At 47.7% G+C, this 24,085-nt stretch overlaps 1 protein-coding gene across 2 annotated transcripts; it reads left to right on the top strand.

Moving 5' to 3' along the window:
* The first annotated feature begins 5,144 nt into the window (after positions 1-5,144).
* On the top strand, positions 5,145-23,874 carry MICOS10 (mitochondrial contact site and cristae organizing system subunit 10). Of its 2 annotated transcripts, none has more exons than XM_058818754.1 (4): positions 5,145-5,233; positions 17,927-17,974; positions 18,502-18,611; positions 23,634-23,874. In XM_058818754.1, the coding sequence occupies exons 1-4, from the start codon at positions 5,167-5,169 to the stop codon at positions 23,640-23,642; spliced, it is 234 nt and encodes a 77-aa protein (XP_058674737.1). In that variant the 5' UTR covers positions 5,145-5,166; the 3' UTR covers positions 23,643-23,874. The 2 variants fall into 2 exon arrangements, with proteins under 2 accessions (XP_058674737.1, XP_058674736.1); XM_058818753.1 differs by lacking the exon at positions 23,634-23,874 and adding an exon at positions 21,852-23,587.
* Positions 23,875-24,085: the final 211 nt, after the last annotated feature.

The raw sequence follows: 24,085 nt of genomic DNA, 5'->3' as shown, positions 1-24,085 counted from the left end.
ACTGGATTGGTTAGTGAGAATTAGAATATTCAACACAGAAGATAATTCATTGTATTGTAACAGGAACTTCTCTCCCTTGCCTCTTACCCCGTTTATTCTCTTACCCCTTTCGCTCTCTTGCTGCTCTCCCTCTCACCCTCTCACCCTCTCTTCTCACTCCTGCTCCAGCTGTGTTTGGCAGCTCCCAGCAGGTTCCTGCACTTGGCCCTTTGCAATAAACCCCAAGTTCCTGACCTGGCTGCAGAGATCTCTGCTCTCCATCCATCCCCACCATCCTGCCCCCGACGCTCCTACACTCAGGAGGAAAAACCCTAAGGGAAGGAATTTCCATCAAAGATGTCTGTGACAGGAGGGATGTTGCAGTGCAGCACAGGCTGTCCCTGCTGGTGCACTCAGCTCAGCCTCAGAGCATTGCTCACCCCACAGCATCCACGTGCTGCCCACAGAAAATCAATAAGGACAGCACAGGAGGCTTAATGGAGTTGCTGGCACCTTTCCCATCCCAGGGCAAAGTCCTGCTCAGGAGGGGTTTCTTTCTCCTCAGACTTTTTTTGTTGCTCAGAGAGCTAAAAGGTTTTCAAAGAGAGAAAGAAGCATCAGTGTCTGTTGGTGAATGTGCCTTATGTTTGGAGGAAAAACCCAACACAGCAGAGTGGAGATTGAGAGCTGGAGGTTCCCACCCAGGTCTGAGCTCTCTGTAACATGAAAGAATTGTTCTGGAAGTACAGGAAACAGGGAGTGGGGGCCCACACTGAGCCTGTGTCAACCATTACAAGCAGATAACTCCTACACTGCTGCCTTCCTGTGCAGATCTTGGCAGAAAAATAAATAAAAAATAGATGTGTGGGAGGTGATTCATGTAATTTAAATCTATGGGAGAAGCTGCATGTGTATTCTTTGGAAAAGAGGAGAGCAAGAGTGTGTTGGTAGCCAGTGGGGAAATGACACAAGGAATGCTTGAAAAAGTAGGATAAGAGGTGATATTCTCATGCTGGGGAAGGTTCAAGATTTAAAAGAAACTTGCTGGGAACTTTTGAAACAAAAACTCACCCCGCTCTATGGACAAACCAGAGGTAAGAGTTGAAAGGAAATCTGTTCTGTGGAAAGGGTTTGAATTCCAGCTGTGCAGTTCCAGAGGAGCTCCTCACCTCCAAGGCAGCAATGGAACCACAGAACCCTTCTGGCTGCAAAAGCCCTCCCAGACCATCCAGTCCATGCTGTGGCAATCCCCACCTTGTCCCCAGCCCAGAGCACTCAGTGCCACCTCCAGGTGTTCCCTGGACACCTGCAGGGATGGGCACTCCAACCCTCCCTGGGCAGTTCCAAGGCCTGAGCACCCTCTCCATGCAGAAATTCCTCCTGGTGTCCACCCTGAGCTGCCCTGGCCCAGCCTGAGGCCATTCTCTCTCCTCCTGTCCCTGTTCCCTGGAGCACAGCCCGACCCCTGGGCTGTCCCCTCCTGTCAGGAGCTGTGCAGAGCCACAAGGGCCCCCTGAGCCTCCTTTGCTCCAGGCTCAGCCCCTTCCCAGCTCCCTCAGCCTCTCCTGGGGCTCCATTCCCTGCCCTGGACACGCTCCAGCCCCTCCAGGTCCCTCCTGTGGTGTGTGCCCAGAACTCCACAGCACTCCTCTGCATGGATCTTCCACAGGACACAAGGAAACAGCAATTTGAAGAATAAAAATGGTGCTAATTCATCTGAGATCCCCAGTGCTGCCTCTACCTTCTGCTGCAAACCCAACCTGTGCCTAACTCCTAGTGAGCAGTTCTTAAGCCAGGTATCGTTAACAAAACTGGGGATCCAAGGGCTGAACCTGCTCAAACCAGAAGGTGACTTCCACCAGAGAAATCCAGGGCTCATTTTGAACCTTTCTGCCTTCATTTCCTCCATTTATTCCTACACTTATTTACTGGAAAGAAAGGAGAGGAGAGCACAAGGGAGGGAAGGAATCCTGGGCTGTAAAATGCAAGGAAGGTTTTTCAAAACCACATGTTCCAAACATCACCTTGGAGTCCCACAATAATAAATACTTGATATTACACTGCAAGGGCCCCACTGCCAAGTAACTATAGCAATGAAAAGGAAAGCCTGGCCTTGGACACATTCCCTCCTGCCTTAATTTGTCCCTGGGGTGGGGAAGGGGTGCAGAGAATGTGCTCTAGATCCTTCATGGATAACGTTTTCCAGAGCCCCCTCTGATGACTCTGGGATTTGAAAGCAGCAGAGTGAACTCTCCAAAGGAAGCTGAACATTCAAAACAATGACCCTGAACCATTCCCTCCCCTTGGAAAGGTTGAATGCACCAGGTCCTGAGGTGAGGCTGTCAGGATCCATTGAGACACAGCAACACAAGCCTTTATGAAGTGCCTCACAATGCAGCTGCTCACCAGTTCCTTCATCCCAAAAATCTGCATTTTCCAGGGACCCAGCAGCCTGAAAATGAGTAAGTGTGAAGTGAGGCTACACTGAGCATTTGTTTTTGCCAACACAAGACCACATTTCTGGGCTGGTTTGAAACCCTGCCTTCTGGAATTTAATTTTCAGGATGCAAATGAAATAATTATTTTGGAGGCTTCAAGTTATCTTTCCCCTCATGATATTTTCCAGAGCTGTTTGGAAATGGGAGGGTGGAGCTGGCACTGCTGGGGATGTGGTTTCAGAAAGCACTTCTGGAGCTATTTGGGGAAAAAACTGCTGGATCATGTTGGTATTTTTATAAGGAACTCAATGAGTGGTTCTATTTTGGATACCAACCATGCAGCAATGCAGATTGATTTGAGCAAATTGCAGGGGGAGGAAGAGAAAAGGAAGATCCCCTTGCAGAACAAGGGCTGCCTTCTCCAGGGAAACCTCCTGAACCTCCAGGGGCTCACTTAAACAGTGCCTTTAAATAAATTTATAAAAGCCATTTTGGTTTTATAAGGAAGAGAAAATAATTAATTGGTTAATTGTGATTGTGATATGTGAAGGAATTGAACCAAACCAATGAAAAATAAAAACTTTCCATCCCAGATCAAAGATAAATTTATAGAAGCCATTTTGGTTTTGTAAGGCAGAGAAAATAATTAATTGGTTAATTGTGATTGTGATATGTGAAGGAATTGAACCAAACCAATGAGAAGTAAAACCTTTCCATCCTCAATCAAAGATAAATTTATAAAAGCCATTTTGGTCTTATAAGGAAAATAATTAATTGGTTAATTGTGATTGTGATATGTGAAGGAATTGAACCAAACCAATGAAAAATAAAACCTTTCCATCCCAGATCAAAGATAAATTTATAAAAGCCATTTTGGTCTTATAAGGAAGAGAAAATAATTAATTGGTTAATTGTGATTGTGATATGTGAAGGAATTGAACCAAACCAATGAAAAATAAAAACTTTCCATCCCAGATCAAAGATAAATTTATAGAAGCCATTTTGGTTTTGTAAGGCAGAGAAAATAATTAATTGGTTAATTGTGATTGTGATATGTGAAGGAATTGAACCAAACCAATGAAAAGTAAAACCTTTCCATCCTAGATCAAAACCAGTTGTACTTTTAAGATAAATTAGACCTATACCAACAATAACTTAATGAAATTTTTGCCAACTTCATGAATTTTTCTCTTCTGTTTGTGGCTTTGGTCTGTAATTGACTTGCAAAAGAACTTCCAGTTTCATGAAGCAGCAGAGCCTCCTCCACCTCCATAAAGAAAATTGAACTTGCAGAAATCAAAACAAGTAATCACAGCTAAAAATTGCCTCCCAGTGTGAATGGGGACATCAGCACTCAACAAACACCCTGGGTTTTTTTCACAAGGCTTCTGGAGGATGCCTGCCAGGCAGCCTACACACCATTTGCACCACAAGAATTCACTTTAGGAGGTTTACAGACATCCAGAGTTGTTGCTGGCCCCACAAAGCTGTAACAGGATGGGCTGAAGCCCCAGAGGTCAGTGGGAACTCTTCCCACAACTTCCTCCCCCAAAATTAGGAAATATTTAGATACTTATTAGGAAATATATAGGTATTTATACCTATAGAGTGAAGTTAAAAAATATAAAAATATACCTAGGGTGAAATTGTTCCCTGTGAGGGTGGGCAGGCCCTGGCACAGGTGCCCAGAGCAGCTGTGGCTGCCCCTGGATCCCTGGCAGTGCCCAAGGCCAGGCTGGGCAGGGCTGGGAGCAGCCTGGGACAGTGGGAGGTGTCCCTGCCATGGCAGGGGGTGGCACTGGATGAACTTTAATATTCCTCCCAACCCAAACCATTCTGCAATTCTGTGATTCTCATTATCAACCTATTGTGTGGAATAACTTCTTGCATGGGACTGAATGATCTTGCTGAAATTATTTGGCTCCTTTTCTCAAATAAACAAGAATGTGGGGGGCCCAGATTGCTCTTCCTGAGATATTGATAGGGATTGACACCAGCTGTGACACACCTCCACCTCATTTCAGGCCCTGGAGAGCAGCCGAGGCCAGAGAGTCAAAATCCCTGAATTATTAGGGCTGGAGGGGATTTCTGGAGATCACTCATTTCAGCCTCCCTGCCAAGGCAGGCACACCTGGGGCAGGTGACACAGGAATGCGTCCGGGTGGCTTTGGAATGTCTCCAGCGAGGGAGACTCCCCGCGCTCCCTGCGCACCTGTCCGGAGCTCTGCCACCCTCCCGGGGTGTCATTGTCCTGCTGAGGGGACACAGGAGCTGTGCAGGACAGGGAAACCCTGCAGGGAGTGTGTGTGCAGTGCTGTACCCACCGCTGCAGTGAACACCCGGCCCTGCAGCACGGCCCGGCTCTTACCATGGCTGAGGCGAGAGCCCTGCGGGCAGGGGCGCGGCGGGCGCGGGCCCAGCACAGGCGCCTGCGAGGAGGGAGGGATGCTGCCATAGCCTGAGGGAGACGAGGGCTAACAAGGACACAGCGGGAGCTCTAGACGGAGAGATGGAGCTGGGGACGTGGCGAGCCCGGTCTTACGGGGGTAAATGGCGTTTGGGCCGGATCCTACGGGGAGAAAGGGGATTTTGGGCCGAGCCCAAGGTCGGGCGCGGCGGCCATGACACCCTCCGGTTGGTTACCATGGCAGCGGCAGCGAAACCTCGCGAGACCTGCCGGTGCGGCCGATAGGTGGAGCACGAGCTCTCGCGAGAGTTGCGCGGGGGAGGAGGTGAGGGGACGGGCAAGATGGCGTCGGAGGGCGACCTGGGCAGGAAGTGGGACCGGTGTGTGGCAGACTCCGCCGTCAAGCTGGGTAAGGGCGGTGCGGACGCGGCGGAGCGGGAGGGCCCGGGGAAGAGCGGTGGTGGTCCCCCCGGGCTCCCCGAACCCGCGTGAGCCGCCGCCGGCGTGTCCCCGCGGCGCGGGGCCCGCTGTCCCCCGCCGCCCCGGGTTCGCCTTAGGGCGGTTGTGAGCCCGCGGGGGGCTCGGGGTGGCGGAGGATCCGCCCTCATGGCTGCCCCCGGCGTCGGGCAGAGCCGGCGGCCGCGGGCCTGGCAAGGTGACCTTGGCCGCGGGCTCGGACCCCTGGCGGGCCCGCTCCCATTGCTGCGCCCCGGCCCGGCCCCGGCTTACCGCGCTCCGGCCGGGTCTGAGCTCGGGCCGCTCCCGGTGCTGAGGGCGAGCGGTGTCCGCGGGAATTCGGGATCCGAGGAGATGTGGGCGGAATGAATGAGCGGCGGGCAGGCACCCACGGCTCCCGGCGTGCCCGACCTCCGGCTCTGCGGCGCCGGTGGCTTTGGGTCGGTGTGTGCGGAGCTGCTCCCCCCGCTCCGGTGCCTTTGGGTCGGTGTGTGCGGAGCTGCTCCCCCCGCTCTGTGTGCGAGGGGCTGCGTTTGTTAAAGGCAATAGGCAGCGTGACACGCTGAGGGCTTTGGCACGTGTCACTTGTACAGCGTGTGGAGTGTGACATTGAGAGGCGCCGTCCCCGTCCCAGCCCTGTAACTCTGCCTGTTCGCCAAGCAGGGGAACAGTTCTGGTGTTTTTTTTCCCGTATTTATTTGTCCTTAAAGTGAGAGTTATGTGCCTCAGTTTTCTGCAGCAAAGCATTGCCGAGGTTTCCCCGAGCGCTGTGAGGTGTAGGGGTGGTGGCTCTGGTGGCAGCACCACGCTCACCCTGTGACCGCCTGCGGAGTGACACCAGGCACAGCCTGTGGCTTCACAAAGTGTGTTTACAAAGCCAAATCTTCAAATGCAGTGTCTGACACAACGTGTCGTTCCCTGCTGGTGCAGATGTCTCTTTTAGAACCATAAATAATATCTGGGAAATGTGAATGTTTATTTCTCGAGGCTGCAGGGGCCTTGTGCTTGAAAGCTGATGAGGAGCTCAGGGGTTTTAGTTGCCTAATACTTTTCCATTAGAAAAGATGTTTAATAATTTTAAGTAAACTGAAACTTCCATTGTTTATAGCAGACCTTTGAAAAGTGTCAAGTGCTCCAGAGCAGTGTTTTTCCTTATGAAATTCTACTCAGGTTTGTCTGACAAACATATCTGGACATGTTTATGTTTCCATAGCATTGGTTGCTTTATCATAAAATATTAAGTATGCCAAATTATAAACAAGAACTTGTTCCATGCTGCAGCTGTACATGTCAGGATCCTGTGCATCCTCTGCCCTGGAGGCTGAAGGAAGTGGATGCAGGGTTGATTTCACAGAATCCCAGAGTGGTTTGTGCTGGAAGGGACCTTACAACTCATCTTGTCCCACCCCTGCCATGGCAGGGACACCTTCCACTGTCCCAGGTGCTCCCAGCCCCTTCCAGCCTGGCCTTGGGCACTGCCAGGGATCCAGGGGAGCCACAGCTGCTCTGGGAAATCCTCACAGGGAAGCATCTTTTCACATTATCCAACCATATCCTGCCTCTGTCACTGGGAAGCCATTCCCCCTTGTCCTGTCTCCAGGCCCTTGCAAACAGTTCCTTTCCCTCTTTGCTGGCAGCTCCCTTCAGGTACTGGAAGGCTGCAATGAGGTCACCCCAAAACCTTCTTTTTTTCCAGGCTGAACAATCTCAATTCTCTCAGCCTTTCCTCCCAGCAGAGCTGCTCCATCCCTCTGCTCATCCTGGTGCCTCCTCTGGGCTCTCTGCAGCAGCTCCAGGTCCTTCCAGGGCCGGGGTCTCCCCTGAGTGGGGCAGAGGGGCAGGGACCCCCTTTGCTGCTGCCCACGCTGGGGGCTGACCCAGGGCATGAGGAGTTTGTGCCTGGGTTGTGCCCAGCTCTCACCCACAGCACCCCCAGCTGCTCCTCTCCTGGGCTCCTCTTCATCCCTCAGCCTGGATTCATCCTGGGGGCTGTCCTGAGCCTCCTGCAGGGAAATCCTCCTCGTGGGATTCCCGTGTGCACTCCTGGAGCCTGCCCAGCTCCCTCTGCACAGCCCTGGCCTTCAGGTGTGTGCAGCCCTCAGCCTGGTGTCTGTCCCCTCCTGTCCCCTGCCCTCAGCCTGGTGTCTGTCCCCTGCCCTCACCCTGGTGCCTGTCCCCTCCTGTCCCCTGCCCTCAGCCTGGTGCCTGTCCCCTCCTGTCCCCTGTCCCCTGCCCTCACCCTGGTGTCTGTCCCTGCACTCCTGGCTGTGCTGTGTCCTTTCATTTGGATTTGGTGATTTCCTCCAGCCTGAAGGGGCAGCACAAGAACGAGAACCTGCTTTGCCTCGTGCTCTGGGCTCTGCTCTGAGCATTCCCAGTGCTGGCATCATTAGGGTGCTGAGGAGAGATCTCAGTGAAATTGCTGTTTTCCAGCAGGCTGCCCAGAAGGGTCCCCTGTGCTGCATCTCTTTATTTTCCCCAAAGCCAGGGGGTGGGCTCACACACGTGGTTCTGTTCCTGTGTCAGGGCCCATTTCTGGTTTGTGTGCTTTTGCAGTGGATCAGTAGCTGCAGCATTTGTGCTGGCAGCCTCCTGCATGAATGGTGTGCTGACAACACACATTTTTCTGTGGCATCCCAGTGGGAATGATTGTTTTCTCTGCTGGGACATTAAAACTGTGAGTGGTTGGCTTGATTGGTTTTGTAATGTTACTGCAAACTTTGCTGGAGTTTCCAATATAAATTACCAAGGGTGGAAAGAAGGAAGGAAAGAAATTAATTTGTTACTTGAGGATTTAGTTGTTACAGGGCTTGGTAAACTTTGTCAGCCTTTCCCTTTGGTGGCCACAATTTCCTTCCCAAACACTCCTTTACATCCCTCCCAAGTGCCACAGCCAGGGAGCAAAACCAATCATTGTGATTAGCCCAGTGTTTCCCATTGCAGATTCTCTAAATAAAGCACCGAATTTCTGGAGCTGTGCATGCACAACATTTCCCAGTGTCTGTGAGAGCTGTGGACAGATAACTCCTGTGGGTTGGTATTACAACGACCTGTGTCGGTCGCTGCTGGTGAGAGAGAGACGGTGAATCTTGTACCTTGATCAGAAGGCTGAATTTATTAATATATGATATAATACATTATAGTTATACTAAAAAAATATAGAGAGAGGTTTTGCAGAGCTGCTAGCTAAGCTAAGAAGAGATAGAAAAGAACCCACAACAAAGTTGTGGCCAAGGACTCAGTCCCCTGGCTTGAACTGATGATTGGCCCTTAATTATAAACATAGAAAATGAGCCAATCAAGGTGAATCCTATTGCATTCCACAGCAGCTGATAATAATTGTTTACCTTCTCTTCGGGGGCCCCTGGCCTCCCGAAGATGCAGAAATGTGAAAGAAAGGATTTCTGTGGAGAAATGTCTGCGACAGGTTGGTTTGAGGGCTGGTGGGACATGGCAAACAGAAAAGGGTGAGAAGGGGAGGCTGAGCTCCCAGGCTGGCTTTATTTTAAAGCAAAAATGTGCTTTAAATTCCAGCTGGGGCTGTGCTGCCTGTCCTCAGCCCATCAGGATTCCCTGGGTAAGGCAGGGTTTGTCCTCAGCTCTGCTTGGAGTTGTGCAATCCTGTTTTAGTTGGAGACCAGGCTCCTGAAAAAAACTTGATCTCCTGCCACTAAAGCTTCCAAAATAAATATTTATCTTGTGTTGCATCTTTTGAAATGCTGTATTATGGTTTTGAGCTCTTGGTCACTACCTGTGTGGATCTTGTAATTTAGTATTAACTTTTTCCTGTTAGCTCCAAACAGAGGATGTTGTCCGGCGTTGTTAGGACAGGATTTCATTGGAAGAGGAGCTGAACCTTTTGATGCCTGCTCAGAACATTGAGCCATTGTCACATGGAGCTGGTGGTCACCTCGTTTTTATTAGCATGATATTTATTTGTTTTGCTAATGATGAGGCTGTACCCAGGGGGTTTTGTTCCTCTGCCATTCCAGAGGTAGTTGTGAGCTCAGTGTTTGTGTGCAGAGGGCTGGCTTGTGCTTTCTTAGCTGACCTGGGGGTTTCTGATAGCCAGGTCCTGCTGCCTTTGCACCATCCTCAGGGCTTTTCACCCAGCAGTCATTTAAATAATTTAACTTTCTGTTCCTTTTTGTCATTCTGATTTTGATGCAGAAAACTCCTTGTTACTTTCTTACAGAAAACCTGGTTGTTTGGCAGGTGGGAACAGAGACTTGAACTGGCCTGGCTTTCTTTTCCTTGCCAGCTTGCAAACCCTCCTCAGTCCCTGTGTCCTCTCCAGCCTTCACAGCCAATTCTTCCTTTTCCTCAGTAGAGCTCTGCAGAGGAGGCTGATGAAGTAAACACTGCCATGGTCTTCCTCCACCCTGCAGGCTCCAAACCCTGTTCAAAGGGTTGGTTGGTTTGTTTAACTGATTGATAGTTCATGGCTGTTTATTTAGAAGGACAATTACTCCCAGAAGATTGGCAGAGGTGTTTTTTTGTTGAAAGGCTGTAATTTTGGACAAATTATTATTATGTGCTGTTTCCAGGGGCCAGAGAGGCCATAAAGAGCAGTGTGGAAGAGAGGGAGGTTTATGTGCCCTCATGCCTTGGTTTGTTTTGAAGCTGTTGTTGTTTTAAATGAGTTGAAGGCTGTAATTTTCCTGATACTGGAGGTAATCCTAGGGAAACTGTTTGCTTCTTGACTTGTGTGTGTGTGAAGTTGCTGTGTTGAAGTTCATTTTTTTTTTCAGGACAGAAATGTTTTGATTTATATCTGTGATTGACCAGAATTCAGCCTGGAAGCTTGTAAATAACCCAGTGTAGTGATTTCATTTTCCTCTAATCCTCTGTTTTGACATCTGAAAATAAAATACTTCTAATTTCCATTTAATAGGGATTTTTTTTAAAAAGAAAAGGGCACTTTGAATTCTGCAACTGTTAACATGAATTCTTCTGCTTTTCATCATCTGGTCTGCTTGAAAAGCTGTTCTGTTAATGGCAGGGATGAAATTGTATTGTTTGTGTCATTGCACAGATTGGATATTTCAGAAAGAATCATTGTATGGATTGTAATGTCAGTATTTTTAAATAATCCTTCATATGGTTATGAGTAGGATAAAGTCAGTCTATATAATGATAAAACTTGATTACACTTTCTGAAAACTGGATTAGACTTTGTCTAAATATACAAAAATCCTGAAATTCCTGTTTTGAAGTGTTTCTTTGCTTGGCAGTTGTATCATGGCCATCCAGTCCTGGCTACCAGGCCAGAAGGTTTGTTCCAAACTCCTTTGGGGTTTTGTTTTTGGTGCTGGAGAACATGGATTTTCTGTGAGCACACAGCTGCGTTGTTGTGTGAGCTTTTCCTGATCTCACAGAAGATCCAGCTCTGCTGGTTGTGTCTTGCAGCAGAGCCAGCAGTGTAAATATGAACTGCTCATGGCTCAGGCTGTGCAGGGAGGCAGCACAGACAATAAAAAATGTTTTCCTTGGAAGAGGTGGGCAGTGCTGTTCTGAGAACAGGCTTTTAGTCCAAAATCTGACAGCAATTTTTAGTAATGCTGTTAGCAGAGCTCTGAATGCAGTGTCCATTTACAAATTAGGGTATTATCTTCTGTTGGAAGGAAAGGCCAGGAACCTCTTGAGGAGCCCAGGTGTCCCCTGAGTGCATTGTGCCCTGCTGTTGCCTTGGCTGGCTCTGGGTGTGCCCTGCTGGGCTGTGCCCCTCCAGCTGTGCCAGCCTGCTCTGGGTGGCACTTGGAGCCACCCACGAGAGCAGAGCTGTGACAATGCCCCTGCAGCCTCTGCAAAACCCAAACCTGAGCTCTGCTCCAGGGAAATGAGCCCAGAACACCCCAACTTCCTGAACCTCAGCATTGGTGAGGTGCCAGCTCTGCCTTTTGTGGAGGTGGCATGCGGTGGCAGTGCCCAGGGGACAGGTGTCCAATGTTTTACACTTACTGAGCAATTTACTTGCTGTGGCAACTATGTCTAATTATGGACAGAACAGGACAATTTGGACTAGTGACATGAGACATGCAATGCTAACAAAACTTCAGTCTGAAGCCTATTCTTTTTTAACCATTTCTTAAAAACCCTCTAATTTTATGAATTCCAACAACAGGGACTGCAGCCAAGTGATGTCCTGGAGTTTGCTCCTTGAGAACTCACAGCTCTAGGTGGGAACAAGACTTTGCTGGTTTTTATATCAGAAACAATTATCTGAGAAAATCCTTTCAGGGCTGCTGGCACATCCTTGGTGACAATAAATGAACAGGGGGAGGTTTGAGAAGGATCAGGCTCCTTTTCCCTTCACTCCTGCCAGTGAGACACCCCTGAAACTCCCCTTGCTCCCAGTTCTGTTTCTGAGCTGGGCCAGCAGACACCAGTGCTGGCCAGCCTGTGCTGGGTGGCTGTGAGGCAGCAGCACTGCCAGCTGGGCTGCAAAAGCCCTGAGAGTGGAGTTTACTGCTGCTAAATCCTTCTTTTCAGTAATGTTATTATTTTTATTAGCAGAACATGTAACTGCAGTAAGATAAGGTAAAGTTTCCTGTCAGAGGGGCATTTTCTGTGTTATGAGAAAATTGCTGATTTCTTATCCAGGAGCTTCTAAAGCAAGCACAGCCCTGATTTGTCTAAAAGCTTGGTGCATCACTGATCACAGAATCCCAGAAAGGTTTGGGGTGGGAGGCATCTAAAGCTCATCCAGTCCAACCTGGCCCTGGACACTTCCAGGGATGGGGCAGTCCCAGCTTCTCTGGGAAATCTGTGCCACCTTCACAGGGGAGCTGCACTGGGTGAGAGCAGCTTCCACTCCTGTCCCCTTCCCCTTTCAAAGGAGGGAGAAAACATTTGTGCCTTCAGGTGTCACAGTTCATTCACCAGTCTGTGGTGTGGGGTTGGAGTTTCTGGTGCAGGGTCACTGTGGGGTGAAGCTGTGGGATCTCAGCACCTCAGGATGGAGGTGCAGAGAGGCCGAGACCACCCTTGGGGGGCTCGGGAGTCCTGGAATGTTGCCAGAAGTGTCTGGTGGCTGGACTTTGATCCTACACAGGAGACGACACCTGTATGAGGATGGGAGGATTTCACTGGGTGAATGGTGAAGGGATAAGTTAATTAGAGTGTAAGACACGGGGTTTAGGATTTCTGTACAGGGGGGTCTAAAGAAGTAAGATGGAGGAATTGGGGCGTGTCCTCTTCTTCTTCTTCTTCTTCTTCTTGGCCTCCATCATCTGTGGTGATGGTGGCACTTTGGGATTGGTTATTACTAGAAGTGCACCAGTTAATAAGGGTAGAAGGTATTGGGGAAAAATGATAAATATTGTACACGTAACTTCAGGTATAAAGATAAGTGACCGCCCAGGGGTTTGTGCAGTGTGCCCATGGCTGACTGCTGTGCAGACCTCTGTCGGGCTGAAAGAAAATCTTTTAGATAAACAATTAATAAACACCGAGACCGAGACAAGATCAGAAGTCTCTCCTCGTCCTTTGAAGCGCCGGGCTCTTCAAGGCCATCCCTGGGCCTTTCCAGGCCACCTAAACAGCTCACAGAAAACTTACAAGCCTAAACAGCCGAGAAACCGAGCAAGTGGCATCCCTGAGCTATCTCCGGTCATAAATCGGCAAAGAGAAACCTGAAAGCGACAGGTCACTGTGGGGTGAAGCTGGAGTTTCTGGTGTCCCTGGGCTGTGAGGTTGGAGTTTCTGGTGTCCCTGGGCTGTGAGGTTGGAGTTTCTGGTGTCACTGTGGTTCCTTGGGACATCACAGATGTCCCTTGGTGCTGCTGCCTGTGCCCCTGCAGCAGTGCTGCTGTTTGTTACCCAGGGTTTGCCTTTGAGCAGCGCTTGGCCTGACCCTGAGTGCTTCAGGGTGAAAGCAACTTGGGATTTTTGATTATAATGATATTTGGATATTAATATTTTGTTATTCCAGTTTTTCTCTGTTACTGCAGTCAGATGCTGGTATAAAACAAAACTCTTTTTTTCTGCTTCTTTCTTGGGTACTTGGTTTACAATTTCACTGTGTTTTCTTCTCGTGTCCCTGCTCATTTTTCTGTCTGCTCTGCAAACAATCCACACCACAGGGGAGATGGGAATGAAAGCTTCAGAGTTGGTGTTTGAAGAAAATCTGATTCCTGCCACTAAGACCTTGCAGAGAGTCTGCTTAAAATGAATTCTCTCTGTAAATAAGTGATTTCATGGTCTTGGATTTCTAACTGGTGCTAAGTGCTGCCCTGTGAGGGCCCTGGTTATGAAGGCAGCTTCCCTCCACATTTTTACAGAGCAATTCTTTCTGGACCTTGTCAGAGCGGGATTGGAGGCTGAAGCTCTCCGTTTTGTATTGGTGTGTGTGGAATGACAAAGGAAAAGAAGAGTTTTCATTTTGGGATTAAGTAATTGAAAAGCTTCCAGCTGCTATAGTAACAGCAGCACATCTGCCAGCTGTCAGTGAGCAGATTTTAATCCCTCTATTTTCAGTTTCAGGCTGTTGAAGCAGAGTACATCGAGGTGTGGCTGTGTTAGTGGCTGCCTCAGCCTGCAGCTACTTGGGTAGCCTAGGGAAGAACCGTGCAGTATCACTGTTGGAGTGACTGCTGATTAAATTTATAGAAAAAGCTTTTCCCAGATGTTCTTGCAGGGCAGGAGCCCATCCTGAAGATTTGTGTTTCTCTCTGAGACACTTTTATGATGTCCTGTTGGGTATACAGCGTGTGCTCTCCTGCGTGTTAGATTGATTGGAGGCACTGGGAGGTTTTTCTTGGAAGGTGGAGGAGCCAAAAACGGAGAAAGAAAAAGTTTTGGTGCCTGGGCTTGCTGCCTAATGCCAATTCAAGGTGGCTGTGCTGCATGGGGGGAGCAGGGCTGAGGTGTCCACACAAGTGTCCTGTCCCCTGTTGACACTGTAAATGAGTTTAGGCTGCAGTGATGAATGTGGGCTGGAAGAGGCTGTTTTTCTAGTTAAACATTTTAAACTGTCAGAGAAGGTGAAAAATGGCTTGTACTCTTTCCTGTGGCCTTTTCCTCCAAAATCTGTCAGGCAAGAAAGGGAGGGAAAATGTGCCTGGTGTGGATCAAGCCCTTTGCTTTGCCGTGTTCGTTTGTTTTCATTGTAAGATAAACCTTTCATGTTTTATTGTTGTGGAGTTAAAGGCTGGCCTGGAGGTGCTGATCTCTAGGAGGAACAGCTGGAGCATCCCCTGCTCAGGTGGGAGGCTCTTTGAAGAGACATGTTGCCTCTTTAAGAGGAAATGGAGCATGTGAGAACTTCAACCTGTAAAACTCATCAGCAGCTCTGCCATTGTTTATCTCTGCTGTAACTTTATATAGAATTAAAGTGAAATGCATTGCTTTGCTCCCGAGGCAAGATGGTTTTGCTCCCCCTTGGTCTTGGAGACACAGGAAATGACCACATAACCACAAATACTTTCTAGTGGAATGAGGATGAGTGACAAACTTCCCACAGAAAGAGGTTCTTAGCCAGACAGGCTGAGGAATTAAATGTAGCTGAAGGCTCTGGTTTTGAGTTAAAACCAGCTCCTAACTGTTCAACACAAATAAAAAAGAGCAAAATCTGTGCATGCAGTGCCTGGTGTGGGGGAGAGCTGGTGTTCCTCATGGTCAGGGTGTTGTGATCACAGGCTGTGCCTCAGGCAGGACAGGGGTGAGTTTAAGCTGCCTGTGAGTTTAGGAAAGCTCAGGTGCTTTTTTGGCTTTGTTTTCAAGCTGTTTTCCTGCACAGAAGGCCAGAACCCATTAGCTGTCAGATCTCCTCCTTCACTTCTCTGTAGCATTTTCATTACTTAAAGCAAGGTCTTAGCTGTCCTCCCATCATTTTTGATACTCATTGTTGGTGCAGACTCCTTACAGCTGGAATAAAGTGCAGTGATAGACTCTGAAATTGCACAAAAATGCATTTGCATGAAGAACAACAATCCTTTCAAATGAGCTGCTTCAGAAAAAGCTTCCTTAAGGCAGAGTAGCTTTTCCTAAGCCAGTGATGCTGGACCACATCTGTTTAGCAGTGGTGTTGGTGTGGGGGAAGGCCTAGTTTGTGTTTTAGACTTAGTCTGAATTGCAGTTAACATAAATAATAAATTCTTCACCTTTTAAGTGTATCCTGTAGCTTCCCCCATGGCCAACAGGAAGCAGCATTGATGGCAGTGAGTGCAGCCCTTACAGAGGGGCTGTAATGTCAGAGGACATCTCAAGGAGGTGAAGAGAATACAAGATAATGATAATTAAATGGAAAGAAACTGTATTAATTATAGCTGCTTCCTTAGTGCAGGGTTGTGTTAAGGCACGGAGCAGTTCAGCACCAGGCTGGTGAGAGGAGTGTGGGTTTGACTGGTGACATGGAAAATGTGGTGACATTAGAAACTGCCCAGGCTCTGCATGGAGATGATGCAGGATTTGTCATCCTGTAAATCATTTCTCATTGATTAGCTAAGCTGTTTGGATTGGCAGAGGGGATCTTGTAGGGACAGGAAGTGTAGGACAAGGATTGCTCCCTCATGGCAGGGCTGCTGAGCTGAGCACTTCAGACAGTCCTGGTGCTGTGTGAGCAGAGAGAATGCCCACAGAAAATCCTCATCAGCCCTGAGCAGCCCAAAACTGAGCTGGGAACTTCAGTCCTGGTGCTGTGTGAGCAGAGAGAATGCCCACAGCAAAGCCTCATCAGAGGATCCCCTGTGGATCTCTGAGCAGCCCAAAGCTGACCAGCTCAGGCTGTGGGGATGGGCTGGCAGAGGATCCAGGGCACCAAGCAGGGTGGCTCCTGGAGGATGGTCATTATCTTGGTGGCACAAACACTGTGGGTTCAGCACTGGGAGGGCAGGAGGGCTCTGCTGGGGTTGCAGGCTGAGCTGTGCCCGATGTCTGTTCCAGGTGGGCATTGCTCAGTGCACAGCTCTGAACGAGCTGCTCCAGGAGTCCCTCACAGTGTGAAAGGCACAAACCCCCAGGCTCTGAGCTGTGCACTGATCAGGGTGAAAGCCTGACCCTCAGTGCAGCACTGGGCTCTGGGATGTCTGGGGAGTTATGTCAGGATTGCCTGGCAGGCAGGCAGAGCTCTCCCTGCATGTTTTGTAAGCCTACTCCACATTGTAATGACCTGGTAAAGCAGTTACCTCTGGCACAACTGCAGATCTGTAGTAAAATGAAAAGGGTTTGCAGCCCTTTTTCCAGCTGTCAGTAAATACAGAGAGTAAGGTGCTAACAGAGTGAAGGTGGGGTGCTTTGCTCAGATCACGTTTGCTTACCTCTGTCCTGATATTCAGGGGCTTATCCTCAACAAAAACCGTGGGATGCTTAGTTAATGTACAAGGTGGTGCATCCTAATTACTGAGGATGTCAAGTATTCTTTGCTAATCTGTTCTTCACTAGAAACTATCAATGTACTTTTTACAAGGAAAAAAAAATTGAAGAGCACAAAGAAACATAAAGAAACCCCAGCATCCTATATGCCATGAGAGTACAGGATTCCTTGGCATTGTTCTGTACTCAACCCGCTGAATAATGCATTCAACAGGACCATGTGCTTTTAGGAATATAAAAAAAATGATGTATTTTAAGTAGCAAACTCATAATATTTCATTTCTTGTATTGAAAGGAGAGAGTTGAAACTTATAACAGGATGTGTTTGCTGCACAATAAACCTGAAGCTGTTGGTTTGTTTTTTTAATGAGGATGTGCAGGACTGATTTTTTTTTTTTTTCTTTCTTCAAACTTTTGTACTTCCGTGCCTTATCTAAAATTCTTCTCTTCACTGGACATAATTAAAGGTAGAATTTGCCCACTCAGCCTGAAGTTCTCACTATGATATTTATTGGGTCTGAGAGGAGTTTGCAGACTTGCCTGACATTTTACACAAAATCATTACCTCACCTTCAAGGAAAGTGAAAGATTATTTTTAAATATGCTGAGTTTTTTTAGTGGTGCTGAATAATTTTGTTTCAACCGCTGCAGTTATTTCTGTGTATAATACAAGGATGTGAAAAGTCATTCATTCCTAATGTGTTTAAATATGCTCCATAATGAATGTTGGGGATGTGAAAGATAAGCAGCCTGGAGCTTTCTTTGTAAGGTATAGGGTAACACAAAGCTTCAAAGTTCTGCTGCCCTGGGGACACACATTGAAGCACTTAAAGGAGTGAGATAAACGAAATACAATGAGATATTCATCTGCACAATGTGAAGCTCAAGGACACAATAAGTTTTCATTTAAAGTGTTTCTCATTTGCTGACAATGAGCCAAATAAATTTTAATTCCACATTGGAGATGGTGACAGAAATTCAGGAACTTTCTCTAGGATGAGAGTCTGTTTTTTCCTCAGCTATTTCTGATAATGTACTTATTACATATGTTGGGATTCTAATGTGAACTTATTCATATGTTGGGATTTCTGATAATGTATTTATTACATATGTGGGATTCTAAAGCTGCTCACAGTTACTTAAGAAAACAAGAATTGGTTTTTTCAGATTTGTTATGTAAGAACTCTCTGGTTGGGTGTGCTGAAATAACATGTAGCTGGATAGTCACAGTCTGATATTCCTGAGTTGGAATCAAGACTTACTGTAAAGAACTAAATCATTTTCCATGACTTTGCTTTATTTTTGTCCTCACCTGCTGCATTTCTTCTTACAGGTGCTGGATTTGGACTAGGAATTGTTTTCTCAGTCATCTTCTTCAAGAGTAAGTGCCCTGCATTAATCTTGGCTGCCTGGCTTCCCTCTGTCCATCTGTTGGAGGTCCAGCTAGAAGCCTTTGAGCCTTAATAGAAGTTAATCAGCTTGTTAGACCAATTCTGCCATTGTTTGGCCTGTCTTTTCCATGAAATGGAGTTCCCAAAACTTCTGGCTGTTGTGTAACAAGGTTGTTACCCATGGCACCTCCCTGAGCTCCTCCTGTGCTCAGCTCAGATCCTGGAATGGCTGAGCCTGAGCCAAATCACTGGGGCTGTGCCCAGACATCAGTTTGTGCCAGCCTCACCAGGGCTTTAAAACAGAATCAGTTTCAGTAATACCTTGAATTCACACATTACTTTCTGTTAAATTCTGAACACGTTACTGTTCCTCTTCTTCTGTAGTGGGCTGGTTTGGAGGATTTTAGAACTAGAATGCATCTTCTAGTAATTTATTTTTTCTTGGTGCTTACAGAACAATATATAACAACAGCTTTCCTTGACTTCACATTTTGCTCTGTGCTTGCCTCTCCCACAGGAAGGACATGGCCTATTGCATTTGGGTCAGGGATGGGGTTAGGAATGGCTTATTCCAATTGTCAACACGACTTCCAGTCTCCATATCTTCTCCATGGTAAATTTGTAAAAGTAAGTATCAGCGTGTCTGGTTTGTCACTGCCCAATGCCAGGCACCCAGGAGAGCCTGGGTTACCCTCCCCTGTCACAGCTGGGCAGAGGAGAGAGAAAAACATAACAAAAGGTTCATGAGTTGAGATAAGGAGCGGGAGAAAAACACTTCAAGGGCAAAACAAGTTCAACTTCAAGTTGGAAAGTGAATTTATTACTAACAAAATTTGAGGAGGATAATGAGAAGTAAAATGAGGCCTTGAAACACCTTTTTTCCCCCAGCCCACTCCTCCTTCCCACTCACAGTACAGGGGGACAGGAGGGGGGAGATCTTGGTCAGTTCATCACCCGAGGCTTTCATCCCTTCCCCTGTGAGACCCTGGGGTCCCTCCCACAGGAGACACTTCTCCATGAACCTCTCCAGCATGGATCCACTCTCATGAGCAGCAGTTCTCCCAGCACTCTGCACTGTGAGTCCCTCCATGGGCACACAGTGCTCCCAGCACTGCTGCAGCCTGGGTCACTCTGCCATGGGTGCAGCCCTGCAAGGACAGGCAGCTCCAGCCTGGCAGCAGGGCCCTCCCCATGTGTAAGTTTTCTGTGCTGTCTAGGTGGCCTGGAAAGGCCCAGGGATGGCCTTGAAGAGCCCGGCGCTTCAAAGGACGAGGAGAGACTTCTGATCTTGTCTCGGTCTCGGTGTTTATTAATTGTTTATCTAAAAGATTTTCTTTCAGCCCGACAGAGGTCTGCACAGCAAGTCAGCCATGGGCACACTGAGAGCCCCCGGGCGGTCACTTATCTTTATACCCGAAGTTACGTGTACAATATTTATCATTTTTCTCCAATACCTTCTACCCTTATTAACCGGTGCACTTCTAGTAATAACCAATCCCAAAGTGCCACCATCACCACAGATGATGGAGGCCAAGAAGAAGAAGAAGAAGAAGAAGAAGAAGAGGACACGCCCCAATTCCTCCATCTTACTTCTTTAGACCCCCCTGTACCAAAATCCTAAACCCTGTGTCTTACACTCTAATTAACTTATCCCTTCACCATTTACCCCAGTGAAATCCTCCCATCCTCATACAGGTGTCGTCTCCTGTGTAGGATCAAAGCCCTGCCACCAGACACTTCTGGCAACATTCCAGGACTCCCGAGCCCCCCAAGGGTGGTCTCGGCCACTCTGCACCTCCATCCTGAGGTGCTGAGATCCCACACCCATGGGCTGGAGCACAGCCCCCTCCAGGCATCCACCGAGTGCAGTGTGGGCACCTCTGCCAGGGGCTGGGGGGGGATTTGTGCACCCCCAGGGATCCCATGGGCTGGGGGTGGATCTCTGCATCCCTTGTGGATCCCATGGGCTGGGGGTGGATCTCTGCATCCTCTGGGGATCCCCAGGAGCTGATGGGGATCCCTGCATCCCCTGTGCATCCCCAGAGGCCACGGGTGGATCTCTGCATCCCCTGGGGATCTCTGCATCCCCCATGGATCCCCTCAGGCTGGGGGGGGGGATCTCAGCATCCCCCAGGGATCCCCACGGGCTGGGGGGGAATCTCTGTGTCCCTTGTGGATCCCACAGGCTGTGGGGGGAATCTGCATCCCCCATGGATCCCCACAGGCTGTGAGTGGATCTCTGCATCCCTCAGGGATCCCCACAGGCTGTGAGTGGATCTCTGCATCCTCCCTGGATCCCCACAGGCTGTGAGTGGATCTCTGCATCCTCCCTGCATCCCCAGGGGCTGCAGGGCACAGCTGCTCCAGCCTGGCCTCACCACAGCTGCAGAGGAATCTTTGCTCCAGCACCTGGAGCACCTCCTCCCCCTCTTTCTCCACTGACCTTGGTGTCTCCATGTTGTTTCCCTCACATGTTCTCACCTCCTCCTCTCCTCTGGCTAGAAGAAAAGCTGTGCACCTTTGTTTTGGTTTCTTCTCAAGTCTGTTACCACAGAGGCATTCCCATCATCTCTCACTGGCCAGCCCTGGCCAGCAGCCTGTCCCTCCATCCTCAGAGCCACCAGGGACTGGCTCTGCTGGACATACTGGAAGCTTCCAGCAGCTCCTCACAGCAGCCACCTCTGTGCCCCCTCCCTGCTACCAAAACCGGGCTGTGCAAAACCACCACACAATGCTGCTGCCACTGCTTGGTGACTGCTTTATTACAGGTCAGATTATCCATTTACATGGATATTCCTCTGCCTTTCCCAGAGCAGTGCTGGTAGGAAGAAACTTGTGTTGCCAGAGCTGGAATGTTCCCCTGTTCTTTAATATCTGCTGTGTTTAACAGTGGATTTACTACACTGAATAAATGGAATAAGTTTAACAGATCCTGCAGGTAGCTTTTCCCACAACCTGAAAACACAATAAAAATACATGTCAGAAAAGCAGAAAAACTAAACTGGTATTAAGGTTCTTCAGACTTTAAAAGAGATGAGCTGGGAAGAAACTGAGAGTCACATCAGGCACTTCAGGTAGATCTGCCTGTGGAAGCAGATCTTTGATCTTCTGTTGGGTTTTGGGTTTGGTTTTTTTTCAATATGAAGACACTGATCACTTGTAAGTTTTGTGGCTTATCTGCACAGTAATGTAGTAGTTGTGCCCTGTAAGCAGGTTTGAAGAGAATCACTTCAATGAGTTCAGTATTAACTCAGTACTTGTACAGTTTTGAAGAGGATCATTTCAATGAGTTCAGTATTAACACTGAAGTAAAATGTTTTAAAATATTTTACCATGCTGAAGTAAACTTTTTGAGAATGGATTAATTAGCAGGAACCATTTGTGCAGTGACAAACTGGCTGCACTGCACCAGTCCACAAACTGACTCCATTAGTGTTTTCTTAATTTCTTCATGTGTCAGAGCTGGGGCTGTTCTCATGGTAATTTATCCCTGTGGCACCTGGAAACAAAAGGAATATGTGAGTCTGTGTTTTGGATCCACAGTGCCATGGCCTGGTTAAATGGTTTCAGTGCCTCTGGTGCAGGGGCATTACCAGCACATATTTACAGTTACTTTAAGGAACTTTAAGATACTTCAGAAAGTACCAAGGTAAAATATTCTGTCAGGAGCTTCTCATGCAGGGCCCAGAGTGCAGAAACCCCTCCTGTGTGACTCCTCTGCCTGCTCAGGAGGCCTCCAGGCATTTCCAGGCTTCTCCTGGTGCTTGTAGAGCTGCAAGTTGAGCCCAGTCCTCCTTGATTTACTTTTTTTTTGTAGATGAGCTTTTTTACTTTTTTTACAGTCCTCCTGTTTTTACTTTTTTGCAGATGAGCTTTGGCCAGCCTCCTGCAGCCCCACCAGAAATACCTGCTTGCAAATGTTCTCTCCAGCTGCCTGTTAAAGGGAAACAGTAACAAGATTCTCCAACAATTAAAATCTTTGGAGAGCAGTGTAGAGAAACTGCCTTGGATGCAGCTGATCAGCATTGCCAGCTACTGCCCAAAATAAAAAATCTGTAGTTCTTCTGGCTGGATGTGTTAACATTAAAATGTGTTAGTAATCCACACCATCCTGAGGGTGTTCCTGCAGTTCATGTCTCCAAAAAAAAGCTGGAGTGACAAGTCTGTGGCTTCATGTGAGTGCTGAATGCACTGCTCACATGTTCTGAGAGCATCATTCAGGGATGCTTGTTCCTAGGGAGGTTGGGCAGCCCAAAACAGTGTCTGGTCACCCCAGGAAGGGATTTTCTCTGGATTAAGGATTAATCTGGAGCAGGGAGGTCCTTGGAACATGAGCTAACTGCAAGGATGTGCATGGCACAGGACAAATAGTTTCCAGTGCACTGTCTCCATGGCTTTCTCTGGCACAAAGAGGCTGAGAGGGAAAACACAGATGAAGGCATCTAAATGGTTAATGTCATTAATTCCCTCCCAAATGTCATGTCATAGGTAATGGCTCCAGGGTTATTACAACACAGTTATTTCATTTCTCTTGGTTAGAAACATGGAAGATATTGTTGCATTATCACGCATCTGGTTTTTCCCTAGACAAATTTGCTATAACTAAACTTTGTAGGATTTCCTTTACAAAGCTGAGTTCTGTTCAAATGCTAATTTGTCAAAAAGATAGAATCTGCAAGAAAATTGCCTTTATTAGAGGGAAATGTAACATGGAGTAACTTGGTCAAAATGATTTCTAGTTTTCTGAGCCTGTGAAGTTCACAGGATCAGAGGAGATCTCGGGTTGGAAAGGACTTCAGGGAGGTCATGGTTAGCTGTGAGGTCAGAGCAGGTAACTCAGCTGGGATTGTTGATTCTTCAGGATCAGGTTCTTAATTCTGACTCCTGAGTCAGAATGAGAGAGGACAGAGCACATTCAAGATCCTGAATCATGTCACAGTGACTTTGCAGCTGTTGTAACTTGGGTCATCACACTGCCCATCCATTGGGTTAGACATTCCACCATGAAACCCCAGCCCCAGTGCAGGAGCCATTCATCTAGACCAGAAGAATACTTAAAGTGCAGCAGAGTTCTAATTTGTGGTCAGAATATTCTGAGGCTTTTTAAGTAATTTGATCAAGTGGTTTTCACAGTGACTTCAGCAGGATTTAAAATCAACATGTCACAATTATTTCAAGGCTTAAAATGCTATGGCTGTGAATTACACAGCCTAGATTTCCTTGCAAAATGGAGAATATCCTGTTTTCAGGTTATTTAGCCTGTATTATCACCCAAACCTCACTATCTTGTGCTTTGATAGGAATGTGGATTTATATTGATGTGCAAGAACACAGGAAGGCAACTGCAGCCTTTCCTCTTGCTCTTTGTGGCTTTGATTTCAGTCTGATTTCTCTTCAGCCTGTGAAGAGTTAACCTGACCAATAATGTGGGTTTTTTTGAAGTATTCAGTTTATCAGAATGGAGGGTTATGCATGAAAACAGCTGCTTAATTCCTCCATGTACAACCTCTTGCTTTAGCAAAGGGTGAAACTCTCCCTTACCCTCTGGAAATGTTACAGAGCTTTGTGACTTGCTTTACATCCTGCAGCACCTTCCATGTAAGGAACCCAAATGGCTTTTTAATAATCTTAAGCCTTCTTGCTTTACAGGAACAGTGACTAATGGCTAAGACTATCCCAGTGGGAAGGAAGGAGAAATCAATGATTATTCCTCAGGAATACTGAAGTGCCCCTGGAATAAGCCAACATTCTTCAGTAACGATCACCAGTAACTCTTTATACTCCAACAAACTGTTTCTGTCTATGAAACAAAGATCTGTTGCTTGTTTTGTATCGTGTCTGAAAAGTGCAAGGAAGAGCTCTTCTGGGAAATAAATAAAAGAAAAATGGCCTTCTCTGGTGTGTTGAGTTTGTATGTGAGTGAGAGAGAGGGAGAATGGAAGGAGAGAGCTTCATTTGGAGTGGCCAGCAGCTGGGACCACCTGGGCCACTGGGAGAGCTCCTCAGCAAAGCCAGCCTGGTCTGCTCCTCCCGGTCCTGAGAGCAACCCCCATCCACATCCAGTTCAAAGAAGCATCCCCACCTCATAAATCACCACTAGA

Source organism: Ammospiza caudacuta, chromosome 22 (genome assembly GCF_027887145.1).
Source record: "Ammospiza caudacuta isolate bAmmCau1 chromosome 22, bAmmCau1.pri, whole genome shotgun sequence".
NCBI classification, from domain to species: domain Eukaryota; kingdom Metazoa; phylum Chordata; class Aves; order Passeriformes; family Passerellidae; genus Ammospiza; species Ammospiza caudacuta.
Note: the sequence above shows the minus strand (reverse complement) of the source record. Positions and strands in the feature narration are given on the sequence as shown.

What these genes read in the sequence shown, in the direction of transcription:
- MICOS10 (XM_058818753.1), top strand. Translation starts at nt 5,167, where the DNA reads ATGGCGTCGGAGGGCGACCTGGGCAGGAAGTGGGACCGGTGTGTGGCA. An exon ending in AGACTCCGCCGTCAAGCTGG is followed by an intron (nt 5,234 to 17,926) that starts GTAAGGGCGGTG and finishes TTCTTCTTACAG; the next exon opens with GTGCTGGATTTGGACTAGGA. An exon ending in TCCATGGTAAATTTGTAAAA is followed by an intron (nt 18,612 to 21,851) that starts GTAAGTATCAGC and finishes ACTTTTTTGCAG; the next exon opens with ATGAGCTTTGGCCAGCCTCC.